The sequence below is a fragment of the Emys orbicularis genome, chromosome 10 (genome assembly GCF_028017835.1).
Source record: "Emys orbicularis isolate rEmyOrb1 chromosome 10, rEmyOrb1.hap1, whole genome shotgun sequence".
Taxonomy (NCBI): domain Eukaryota; kingdom Metazoa; phylum Chordata; order Testudines; family Emydidae; genus Emys; species Emys orbicularis.
The window spans coordinates 65,115,056-65,127,525 of NC_088692.1; the positions used below are offsets into that span (position 1 = coordinate 65,115,056).

Below are 12,470 nucleotides of genomic sequence, written 5' to 3' on the forward strand. Positions count from 1 at the left end.
ACCAGACGTGCTACAGCAGTGCAGCTGTGCCGATGTAAATTTGTAGACTTTATGTTCTCCAGTAGGCTTAGGCTTAGATAAATACTTATGCCTAAGGCTGCGTGTCTGTCACGGAAGTCACAGATTCCATGACTTTCCGTGACCACTGTGACTTCTGCAGTGGCCAGTGCTGGCTCAGGCAGCCCCTGGGCCAGCAGCAGCAGCAGTTTGGGTATATTGGAGGGGGCTCAGGGCTGGGGCAACGGGTTGGGGTGTGGGGCGGCGCTTACCTGGGCGGAGGGGCCAAGGAGCTCCGTGTGGTGCGCACACCCGCAGGTGCTTCCCCTGCAGCTCCCATTGGCTGCGGTTCCCAGCCAATGGGAGCTGCGGAGCTGGCACTTGTGGCAGGAGTAGCCCCCCGGCCGCCCCTCCCCCTAGGAGCTGCAGGAACATGCAGGTCAGAGCCAGGTAGGGAGCCTGCTAGCCCTGCTAACCCTCCCCCTCCAGCACCAGCAGGGGTCCCAGGCCACCCCCACCAACACCCGTGGTGCCCCCAGACCACCCACACCCCGAGCACCCGCAGCCCCCCGGCCCAAGTTTTAGTTAGGGATATATATAGTACTTATGCCTAATTACCCCCCCCCCCAAAAAAAAAGATTTTAATTCAGAAAAATGTGAAACGGTGTTCTAAAAAAATGAAAGAATGGCACCATGGTTCAATCACACCATCACCGCTGTCTACCCTAGGGCACTCTTGCTGGAATATTTGACAGTATTTGGCCCTGGTCAAACAATAGGCAGTCAATTGACTGGTTCGCCCAGCCGATGTTAAGTGAAATTACTTGTGATGTGACTCTCATTACTTTTTCCGTCACTCATCTTCCTGTAACCAGCTGAAAGGTAGTAATATTAAATTGATTAGGTTATTTATTGGAAACACTAAGTTGTCAGTAAAAAAACAGCTGTGGTTGACTGTAGAAGCTGTTCAAGATAACCAGAAATTCATATGTCTAATAAGATTTAATTAAATTATTTTTATAGGTGGACAAATCAAAAGAATCTGAAGCAATTACCAGTTGCAAAAACACTTAATACCATGCCAGAGCCCAATCCCAAGAAATAATGAGCATCTATCAATGCCACTTTGTGGAAGTGGTAGCCACTCAGTAACTCAGAATAGAGTTTCCCAGTTGCAGCATGAGATTGCATTAAACTTATAACCCTTGTCAGAAAAAACACGTGTGTTTTAAATAACAACTATTTCTGGAAAACATTTCTTCTAGAAAGTTACAGGATGAGTATTCTTGCATAAATAGCCAGGAATTAAGCTTGTAGCTTCTCAGCATAACAGCAGTTGGAAATTCTACTATGTAACATTTTATTTCATTGCTGTACAGATTAACCTGAGACTTCTCTCTTCTTTTCTCCCCTAGCAAAACTGTACAATCTAAGGTGGACTGCATTTTGGTAAGTAGAACTTTAAGGTTTTCCAAATATTAAAAAGTGTTCTAAGACCACTATGAATGGCCAATGGGAATTGGCAGTGATTATGAAGCCCTTCATCACTATGCACCATTGGAAAAATTAACCTGGGGTAGTGACATAAGGTAGTTACCATCTGTCAGCTGTTCAGTGGCCTATGAGAAGTGAATTTAGTGATTTCAGTTCAGTTCTCAGTGGACATGTACCCACATCACACAAGCCAGCCTCAAGATTGGTACGGATTGATGATGCCCTGGCTAGTAATATCACTGGATGATGCCCATACTGTCCAATAATTTCATCTGTAGGGCTAGTCAATCAGGCTAGATCAGTGGTTTTCAAACTTTTTTCATTTGCGGACCCCTAAAAAATTTCAAATGGAGGTGTGGACCTCTTTGGAAATCTTAGCGGACTCTTTTGGAAATCTTAGACATAGTATGTGGACCGCCAGGGGTCTGTGGACCTCAGGTTGAAAACTACTGCATATTGCCATGGCAGTAAGGGATATTTTGCACTGTTGCTTTCACAGGAGTTATTGAATGCACTGGGGGGGGAGGGGAAAATCAGTGTTTTACAGGGACATTTGCTATCTTTAGGCCTGATCCTGCTAGGAGCTGAGAGTCTTCTACTCCAATTAGCCTCATAAGGTACTATGTACTTCACAGGATCAGGCCTTTTTACCAGCAGGGATTGTACAGTTGCATTTGATTTATTACAATGGCTTGATTAATTTCAGTATGTCATCCTTTGCAAGGTCTTTGGGGCAGATACCATATTTTGGTTGTGTGTTTGTATAGAGCTTAGCACAATAGGGACTGGGACTCCTAAGTGCTATCACAATATACATTATGATTTTATAAGATTCTTGTACGTGTTTAAGCTTCAGGATAGACAAAGATTGCCTGTTCCAAGCTCTTTGAGCCCCAAAAGATAAAAGAGTCAAACTAATCCAAAAATTGCCATAGCAAGCAGGGTGGATTGACTTAAATCAAAGCAATTTAAATCACTGATTTTACTAATGATTTAAATTAGCACACTGGAAACATTGTTTTAAATCATCACTTTTAATTGCGTATTGCTATTATACTGTTTAGTTATTTTCCTAAAAAAGGGTTGATACTCATTGGTTAGTAACGATGAAAATGTGTTGCTTTCCAACTAAATATAGTCTTTGTGTTAAATTGGTGCTTCTTTTTGGTAACTAGGAGTATACACTATGTATCTTATACATATTTACTAAAGCAATTGTATAGCTTAATTTACATTTATCAGATGCTTAATGTTAACATTTTTTATTATGTTAGAAAATGGTGAATGATGCATTTCTTATTAACTAGATGATACATTTTTTACTTGTGATTTGTGTAAAGTTCTATTTGGATGGAAATTGAAATGCAATTAAAAATGTACAAAAATAGCATTTAATATTTTTAATTATATAAACCTACCTTAAATGTGCTGGAAATATAAGAAAAATGTACCAAAACAAATTTTGCATTTAAAACTAACAGTAGTTTAATAATTTAGTGAATTGTAGTTAGTGAATTGAATCAATTATTTCTGGCTACTGTGTCCTTCAGGATTTTAGAACTAGAATTCTCAAACTCTCACGCTTAGGGCTAGTCTACACTGGCAATGCTAAAGCGCTGCTGCGGCAGCGCTTTAATGTGCCTTGTGTGGTCGTGGCGCAGCCCTGGGAGCGAGCTCTCCCAGCGCTCTAAAACAACCACCTCCACAAGGGGTGTAGCTACCAGCGCTGGTGCACTGTCTACACTGGCGCTTTATAGCGCTGAAACTTGCTGCGCTCAGGGGAGTGTTTTTTCACACCCGTGAGCGAGAAAGTTGCAGTGCTGTAAATTGCCAGTGTAGACAAGCCCTTAGTTTTGGAAGAGGAAAACAAACTTTCCTGCTTTTTCAACTTCCAAATGGTTTTTAACTTTGAGTTAGCTGAATAAACTGAAATGAAGAAAATAATCTCTGCACCTGCAGAAGGAGGCTACTGCTACCAAAAGCCGGTTTAGCACTTCAACAGACTCTGATTCCAGGTGCTTAGTCAATGACATCCACCAGTTCAGGATTTAGCTTTCTTTAAAACTTGGCAGCAAATATGTACTACTTAATATTTTGTGTATTTACTTTAAATTATTCTGATACAATAATTTTATGCCTTAACATAGGTTATCATTTTCAAATGTATTTTAAATAGGTTTAGTTTTAATAAACAAACCTGTATTTAATTTAAATGAAAAAATTTAATTTAAATATATCGACTTCTATCCATCCTGATAGCAAACTAGTGGCTTCTCTGCACAGATATAGGGCATCCATAAATACGACCTTCTCCACCCTGTGTCACTCCTGAAAAAACTAATCCATACCCCTCCATAAAGAATTCCACACCATTGTCAAGATCCCAAACATTTGCCCAGAGACCAGCTTTGCCGTATGCCTTAGGCTACATCTACACTACAGGGGGGGGTCGATTTAAGATACGCAAATTCAGCTACGCGAATAGCGTAGCTGAATTCGACGTATCGCAGCCGACTTACCCCGCTGTGAGGACGGCGGCAAAATCGACCTCCGCGGCTTCCCGTCGACGGCTCTTACTCCCACCTTCGCTGGTGGAGTAAGAGCGTCGATTCGGGGATCGATTGTCGCGTCCTGACGGGACGCGATAAATCGATCCCCGAGAGGTCGATTTCTACCCGCCGATTCAGGCGGGTAGTGTAGACCAGGCCTTATAGGCCTTGACTGCTTTGGGCAGAAGGGTGTATTTCTGAAGTTAGAGTCCTCAAAGTATGTCCTCTGATCAGCTCCTTCCCTTACATACACAAGGAGTTCTGCCTAGAATGCCTGCGCTGACTGCAATTGAAGTAGTATTTCACGGGGAGAGCCATCTTAGGAAGACAGATGCCAAGTCATTTAGGGCTCTAAGGGTATGTATACACAGCAATTAAAAAAACCATGGCACCAAGTCTCAGAGCCAGGGTCAATTGACTCGGGCTGGCGGGGCTCAGGATGGTGGGGGTGGTAAAATTACCAGTGTAGATGCTCGGGTTGAAGCCTGGGTTCCACCCGAGCCTGAATGTCTACTCTGCAATTTTTAGGCCCCAACCCCACCCCCAACGAGCCTGAGTCACCTGATCCGGGCTTGCCATGGCTGTGCCTTGGGTCTTTTATTGCTGTATAGACATACCCTAAATCAGAAACAGTTTATGCTCTAAATCAGCGTAAATCCCACTCCCTTAATACTGTGATCTTGCACCTATGTTTAAGCGAGGAAGCAACCATTTTTATAGATTTGAGGGCTAAAAAAGAGCATTATGATCACTTAGTCTGACCCCCTGCATAAGAGGTCATGGAATTTCACCCATAAATGAGTACTTAATAAAGTTATGGCTCAAGCTGCCCTCTAGCTACCTTCATATAGTGTCTGTGTAGCCATATGGCTGAGCACGCTAGGAACATTTTAAAGGCGAGTTGTCAAAAGATAATTTGGATTTCCAAAGTATTTTTTCTGAGAATAAAGTTACCCTAATTTATGGTAGCTAAATGATATTTCTTTAAACTAAGCTGTATTTTTGTATCCATGTCCTTTCAAGGACCAGCTTCTGATCCAGTCTTACCTACACTTAAAGGGATTCTTGGGTGCATTTGATATTTAGCCTGAGGATGAAAGTGGCCTCCTGCCTCCTTCTTCCTTAATGCCACCAATGGCAATTGCTCCCCGTATTGCCTCTAAAGTAGGTTGAAGATCGTCCTTGAGCAGAGGACCCTGATAGGTGAGGTCAGTGGCACAAAGGCAAGTTGCAGCAGGTAGAAGCAAATATAATTAACTCTTTTCACAGTGCAATATAGGGCAGAACTGCTTAAGCAGCACCAGAAGAAGAATATAGGAGCAAATCGTTTGCATTCTGTGCATTTACAAGAAAATTGTGTTAGAGATGGAAACAGGTTTCATACTAATAGTCTTGGATTTAGGATTTTTAAGTGCAGATCATCGGCTTGTCTAGCAGCCACCAAGGGTAGTCAACATTTGGAGGGCGGGGGAATAAAAATCTGGGCAGCAAGTCTCAGGGCCCAAGTCTGTAGACTTGGACTCTGAAATTTGCTGTTGTGGGTTTTTTTGTTTGTTTTTTTTGTTTGTTTTTTTGCAGTGTGGATGTACACTAAATGTTTCCCTTCGCTTGTTGGATGGGCTTTTGGATTATTTTGGTCAGCTGGACAATTTAGCCATTTTCCTAGATAGAGCTTTAGCCTGTAATGCTAAAGAACAATCTCCACAACTTGATTTAGAATATCACAAGGGTTTCCTTATGCTCTGACCTTGCATTTCAAATGCTTCCCTGTCTGTCCTGCTAATGGTATCAGATCTCCATCCATAATTGAATGGTTCTCTCTTGGGTAATTTACCTTTGAGACAGGATACATACTTAATGTAGTGCAGTCAGTTATAAATACAGCATAGCATTGTTCAGAAGGCTGGAATCAGAATAGGTTACAGGAAATAGAAGTGGTGAATACACCAACCACAACACAGAAACTCAGCTAGGAGATCTGTTCTTGCTATTGAAAGCTGTAAACTGTTGTGTGAGAGTCTGAGAATTCCCAAGCCCAATGAAATTAGAACATCGTTGCCTTTTAAAAATCCTTATGGGAGAGTTTGTGTTAGGAACTTCTCTCTGCAAGCCCATTCTCCTCTCTACCCTCTGGGGGACAAAGGCTGTCTGCCGTATTTACTGATCTCACATTTCAGCTATGTCTGCACTGAGGAGCCTATGTCACCATAGCTATGTTTTTTCCACACCCCTCACTGACGTAGCTATGCCAATATCAGTTTAAAGTGTAGACCAGGGGTCGGCAACGTTCGGCACGCGGCTCGCCAGGGTAAGCACCCTGGCGGGCCGGGCCAGTTTTATTTACCTGCTGACGTGGCAGGTTCGGCTGATCGCGGCCCCCACTGGCCGCGGTTCGCCGTCCCGGGCCAATAGGGGCGGTGGGAAGCACATCCCTCGGCCCGCGCCGCTTCCCGCCGCCCCCATTGGCCTGGGACAGCGAACCACGGCCAGTGGGGGCCGCGATCGGCCGAACCTGCCGTGTCAGCAGGTAAATAAAACTGGCCCGGCCCTCCAGGGTGCTTACCCTGGCGAGCTGCGTGCCGAACGTTGCCGACCCCTGGTGTAGACCGAGCCTTAGTATGAACAGATTTATATGATTATCAGCAACTGACTCCATGTGATCTGGACATTTAGACACTGCCAGATCTCTTCTCCCCTACACCCCCTCTACTTCCAAAGAACCAAGCTTGTGGGCAGGTCTGTCCAGTCCACTTAAGTGTTCAGCCTTACGTGTAGTTTTCATGGTCTGTGCTTCCTCAAGAGACTTGCAGACTTCTTGGCACCATTTGAGTGCCTAGTCCCATGAGGCATGCAGTTACAACAGATCCGTATCCTTTATCTTTTCAGTTTCTTTAATAACAACACCAAGGAGTGTTCAAGGGCAGTGCCATTTTGTCATAGCACTTTAATTGCTGACTGCAATAGAGAACATAAGAACAAGCCCTTTGGAGGAAAAACCACCTTTTAGCAGTTTACCTTGATTCAGGTAACTGAATTTACAAGAAGTCTTTCTTCCTTAGTCACATATGCTGTGAGAAGATGCTACTGCCACCTTCATATCTATTTCATCTTGTCCAGTTAGGTTTTGACTTAAGGTTTCTAGCAAACACATTTTCATTTTAAGTAGAGACTCACATTATTTACTATTTTTCAGCATTTGCATTATGGTAGCACCTAATCCTAGCCAGACACACAGCTCCAGTGTGCGGGGCACTATACAAACATGCTGGAAGACTAAGCTGCTGGGGGCAGGGACCACCTAATTTAAGACCAGATGCAACAATTTAAGTTTAGGAGGACAGAGGATAACAGTAATAACTTCATATAGTTATTTATCCTTTTGTGTGTCTGTGTGTGTCTTGCTGTACTGTTTGCATCCTGACAGATTAAGTCAGTTTTTGGAAGATCATAAGAAAATCATTCTGTGCTGTGCAAACCAGAAGGGATAATTAGCAAGAATTGTGGGGTAAACATCCATTAAAGATTTATTGCAATATCTTTTAAACTGTAGTAAACAAGTCTAGAAGTAGGTGCTCACTTAGTGTGACATTGCTTGTTATATTTATGTTGCCACATACTAAGTGAACTCCTGAACCTGATTATGTGGCTCACAGTTTGATCACTTAGCAAGAAGGTTAAGGTTCTTGGCCCTGCCCCTTGTCTTTTAAAAGGAATTCAGTGCTAGTAAGAGGTGCTGGATTGATGGCAATGATCACTGAAGTCCCTAATCTACAGAGGAGTTTGAGCATGGGCAGCAGTAGTACAAACCCTCTCCTACCACTGAAGTGCTTCAGTCCTGTTCTACATAGCTATTATCCTGTAGGGGAGAAAGGGACTTTCAGCTATCCAGTATTTTACTGTATTATGATAGTGACTGTCCCCTCCTCCAAATATTGGCATCTGCAGTTGGACTGAGACTACCAGTAAATTAACCAGAGGCCACCAGACAGCTTCAGATGGTAACAGTTTTGGTCAGTACTGGTGTGGATTCAAATTTGGTTCTGTGTTGGGGGAGGAGGGAGAGTTGTTTTTAAAATGGAAATCTTGTGTAGCTGAAGGCTTTCTCTTCAGCAGGAAAAAAGGTATGGTAAGTCCTAGTGAAGAAGGGGCAGTTGGTAGTTTTTACATGAATTAGCAGATCAAGGTGAGGTATGGCTCCCCCATAGTCTTTAACTCTACTTTGCTATGGGGGAGCCTAGGTTTTATCTTGAACTGCTAACATTTTTTCTTAGTGAAAACACAACTTTAGTAAAAACCACTTTATTGTGGTGTTTTGAGTAGGTTCAGAGCAAATTCGTCTGTGCTGTCACTTCACTGACCTCAAGGTGTTCTAATAATGGTCATGAAATCTTGGCTCTGAATGTACACCTGAAGCCTGCTAAAATGCTGATCTGATTGGTAATATAAACGTGATGAAATCTGAACCTGCTTCTGGATGATCTCCATGGACTGGAGAAGAGGGTAAAGCTCAAGAAATTCTAGAACTGTTTCTTTGCAGGATTTACTATATGAAGAGATAAATTAAAAACCTCTCTTTAGCTATTCAGCTATATTCTTCTTCGAGTGATTGTTCACGTCCATTACACATTAGGTGTGCGCGCGCTGCGTGCACGGACGTCGGAAACTTTTTCCCTCAGCGGCTCCCGTCGGGCCAGCAGGGACCCGCTCCTCCCGCCAGAGCGGCGCCCCGCTCTAGCGTATATATATCCCTGTGGGCCCGACCCTCCCTCAGTTCCTTCTTACCGTCCGTGACGGCGTTGGAACAACTCTGTCTCTCGCTTGAGAGTGTCCCTTAGCGTTAGTTGTTAGTGTTAATCTTAGCAGTTATCGGTTCTTTTAGTAGTAGTTAAGCTCCTTTGTGTTAGGTGTTTGGTCAATCCCGACACCGGCCCTGGGCGGCAGGGCATGCCGCACGCCCAAGGCTTCAAGGCTTGTACCACGTGCCGCAAGCCTATGCCGATAAGCGATCCCCACGACTCGTGTCTCCGTTGCCTGGGGGAAACACACCAAAAAGAGCTCTGCAAGATCTGTAAGGCCTTCAAGCCCAGGACTAAGAAAGAGAGAGACTTTCGCCTTAAGCAGCTGCTCATGGAGGCTGCATTACAGCCCTCCACTTCGGCACAGCAGGCTGTGGCACAGTCAACTTCGGTGCGGAGTGCCCCGGCATCGGTTCGTGATCCGGCGCCGGCGGGGCACCCTAAGCCTACAGCACCGACACAGCAGGACCGCCCCCGGCACCGGTCATCTTCGCCGGCAAAATCGAAGGGTCAACCCAAGGCCCGAGGACGCTCCCCACATAAGAGGGCAGCGCCCGCGAAGACCTCAAGTGCGCCTAAAGGCGTGGCGGCCCCAGGACAGATCCCGTGCCAGTGGCTCCGGTGCCGAAAGGCCCGTCGAGCCCCGGGATAGGCGCATCGAGTGAGGAGGAAGGGCTGGAGGAGCTTTTGGAACAGCCCTCCACCCCGGACATGTTTGAGGCAGCAAAGGACCTCATCGTATTGTCCGCTGAGGGCCCCCTCCAAGCCAAGGATAATCCACCAAGACTGCCATCCAGAGGCAAGCCGGCAATGGTGCGCCCATCACGGTCACCATCTCGGCACCATTCACGGGGCCGATCCCGGTCGAGCTCCGCCTCGGTGGACTCCCGGCTACCCTCGGCGCAGAGGGCCGCACAGCCGTCGGGCCCGAATAAGCGCCCGGCACCGACCCAGCAGCCCTACTCGAGTAGGCACCGGGACGTGTCAGCCACGCGATCCCCGAGACCGACCACTCGCAGTCGTTCCCAGTCCCGAGGTCACCGGTACCGGTCCAGGTCGGCAAGACGCTACTCCCGGTCCCAGTCACGGAGGCACTACTCTCCGACCCTGGACCGGCACCGTCCCATGGCACCACCGTGGCCATCCAGGTCACCGTCCGTGGTTTCGGAGGCAGACTCGGGCCAGTCCAGCAGATTTACCCACAGGGCACCGACCGGTAGGGAACACGAAGCCGCTTGGCACCCACAGTGGGGCCAGCCAGGACAATGGCCATTCTGGACCCCTTGGGCCTACCACCAGCAAGGCCCCTCGTCCAGGACCTCAAGATCTGGCCCCTCGGGACACCGCTCCCGCGCCCCGCAGGGGCGCCCCTCCTCTCGCAAGGAGGCCACGGTCTCCAGACCACCGGAGCGAGAAAGAGCCTACTCGGCACCGAGCCCGGCACCGTCTCAGATACGACAGACCCCAGAGGAGCGCCCAGTCGGTGAGGAGTTGCAGGAAGAGGAGGACGCTCAGAAGGCCCTAACCTCTTCCTCCTCACCAGATGAAGCCGTGGCGGGCACGACAGTGTCCGGTCCTCCCCCGATTGACCATCGGGCGCACCAGGAATTGCTCCGCCGAGTAGCCCTCAATCTGGGGTTGCAGGCGGAGGAGACGGTAGAGCAGGAGGACCCCATGGTTGGTATCCTAAGCCCGGAAGGCCCCTCCAGGATCGCACTCCCGCTCATAAAAACAGTACAATCTAACTATAAGACAGTATGGCAAACACCGGCCTCCAGTGCACCAACTGCGAAAGGAGTAGAGAGGAAGTACTTCGCCCCCTCCAAAGGGTTCGACTTCCTCTTTTCTCACCCAACACCCTGTTCGCTGGTCGTCTCGGCGGTCAACGAACGAGAGCGGCATGGCCAGCAAGCCCCGGCCCTCAAGGCCAAGGAGGCAAGGCGCTTGGACTTATTTGGTAGGAAGGTCTACTTGTCCGGGGGCCTCCAGTTGAGGATCGCTAACCAACAAGCGATTCTGAACAGACAGAATTTCAATTCTTGGGCATCAGTCTCCAAGTTTAAGGACTCCCTGCCCCAGGGTTCACAACCCAAGTTCGCTGCCTTAGTGGATGAAGGGAAGGCAGTAGCCAAAACCTCTCTGCAGGTTTCGCTTGACTCCGCGGACGCAGCTGCCAGGACAATCGCGTCAGGAGTGGTGATGAGGCGCTCGGCATGGCTACAGGCTTCCGGCCTTCCCCCAGAGGTGCAAAACACCTTGCAAGACCTCCCGTTCGAGGGGTTACGCTTGTTCTCAGACCAGATGGATGCCAGATTACATAGCCTCAGAGACTCTCGAGCAACCCTCAAGTCATTGGGAATGCACACCCCAGTGACTCAGAGGAAACCCTTTAAGCCCCAACCACCGCAGAGGCAGTTATACCCTCGTCCTAGACAGGAACCGTACCGCAGAAGGGGTAGGGACAACAGGCGTAGACGAAACAACACGCCTAACCAGGGCCACAGCCAAGGCCAAGGCAAGCCTCAGCCGGGAAATAAGCAAGGTTTTTGAAGCTGCGATCGAGGACAGCGTACCGACCCTTATACCGGATCCTCCCCTATGTTTCAGGGACCGCTTGTCCCATTTCTACCGTGCTTGGTCCCGTATAACATTGGACCGCTGGGTCCTTCGCATGGTGGAGGCGGGATACACCCTTCAGTTCTCCTCGCCCCCTCCCTCCCACCCCCCATCCCAGTCCCTCTTCAGGGACCCCTCTCACGAGCAACTCCTTATGCAGGAGGCGCGGGCCCTCCTCAAAGTAGGAGCGGTGGAAGAGGTCCCTCCGGACCTAAGAGGGAAAGGGTTTTACTCCAGATATTTCCTTATTCCCAAAGCAAAAGGGGGCCTCCGTCCTATTTTGGACCTACGCAAACTAAACAAATTTTTGGTCAAGGCACGTTTTCGTATGGTCTCCCTTGGCGCTATTATCCCATCCCTGGATCCGGGGGATTGGTACGCTGCCCTCGATATGAAAGATGCATACTTTCACATCGCCATCTGCCCTGCCCACCAGCGGTTCCTGCGCTTCACCATCAACCAACACCATTTCCAGTTCGCGGTCTTACCCTTTGGCCTAGCAACGGCCCTGCGAGTGTTCACGAAATGCATGTCTGTGGTGGCAGCCTTTCTTCAAAAAAGGAAGATGCGGGTATACCCGTACTTGGACGACTGGCTCCTCGCGGGCAGGTCGGAGGACGAGGTCCGCTCCCACGTGGCACTGGCGTTACAGGTGTTCCGCAAGCTCGGCCTACTGGTCAATGTACCCAAGTCCTCACTGATCCCCACGCAGAGACTGGATTTCATAGGAGCAGTCCTGGACTCGGTGGCGGCACGGGCAAGTCTTCCAGTTTCCAGGTTCCTGGCCATTCAAAAGGTCGTAAGCTCCATCCAACAGTTTCCCATGACCACGGCCAGATGCTGTATGCAACTCCTGGGGCACATGGTGGCTTGCACACACGTAGTCAGACATGCCCGCCTGAGACTCAGACCGTTACAGCTGTGGCTAGCCCAAACGTATCGCCCCAACAGAGACCCCTTGGACCTAGTAGTGACAATCCCAGCTCGGGTATCGAACTCCCTCCGCTGGTGGCTCGAT

General features: G+C 48.1%; 1 protein-coding gene across 1 annotated transcript in view; it reads left to right on the plus strand.

Annotated features, from left to right (window-relative positions):
* Positions 1-12,470, plus strand: part of RFX7 (regulatory factor X7) — a 111,870-nt gene that overhangs the window by 47,785 nt on the left and 51,615 nt on the right. The window contains exon 2 of the mRNA XM_065412465.1: positions 1,413-1,446. Coding sequence (XP_065268537.1) covers positions 1,413-1,446 — 34 coding nt within the window. The remainder of the gene's footprint in view (positions 1-1,412; positions 1,447-12,470) is intronic.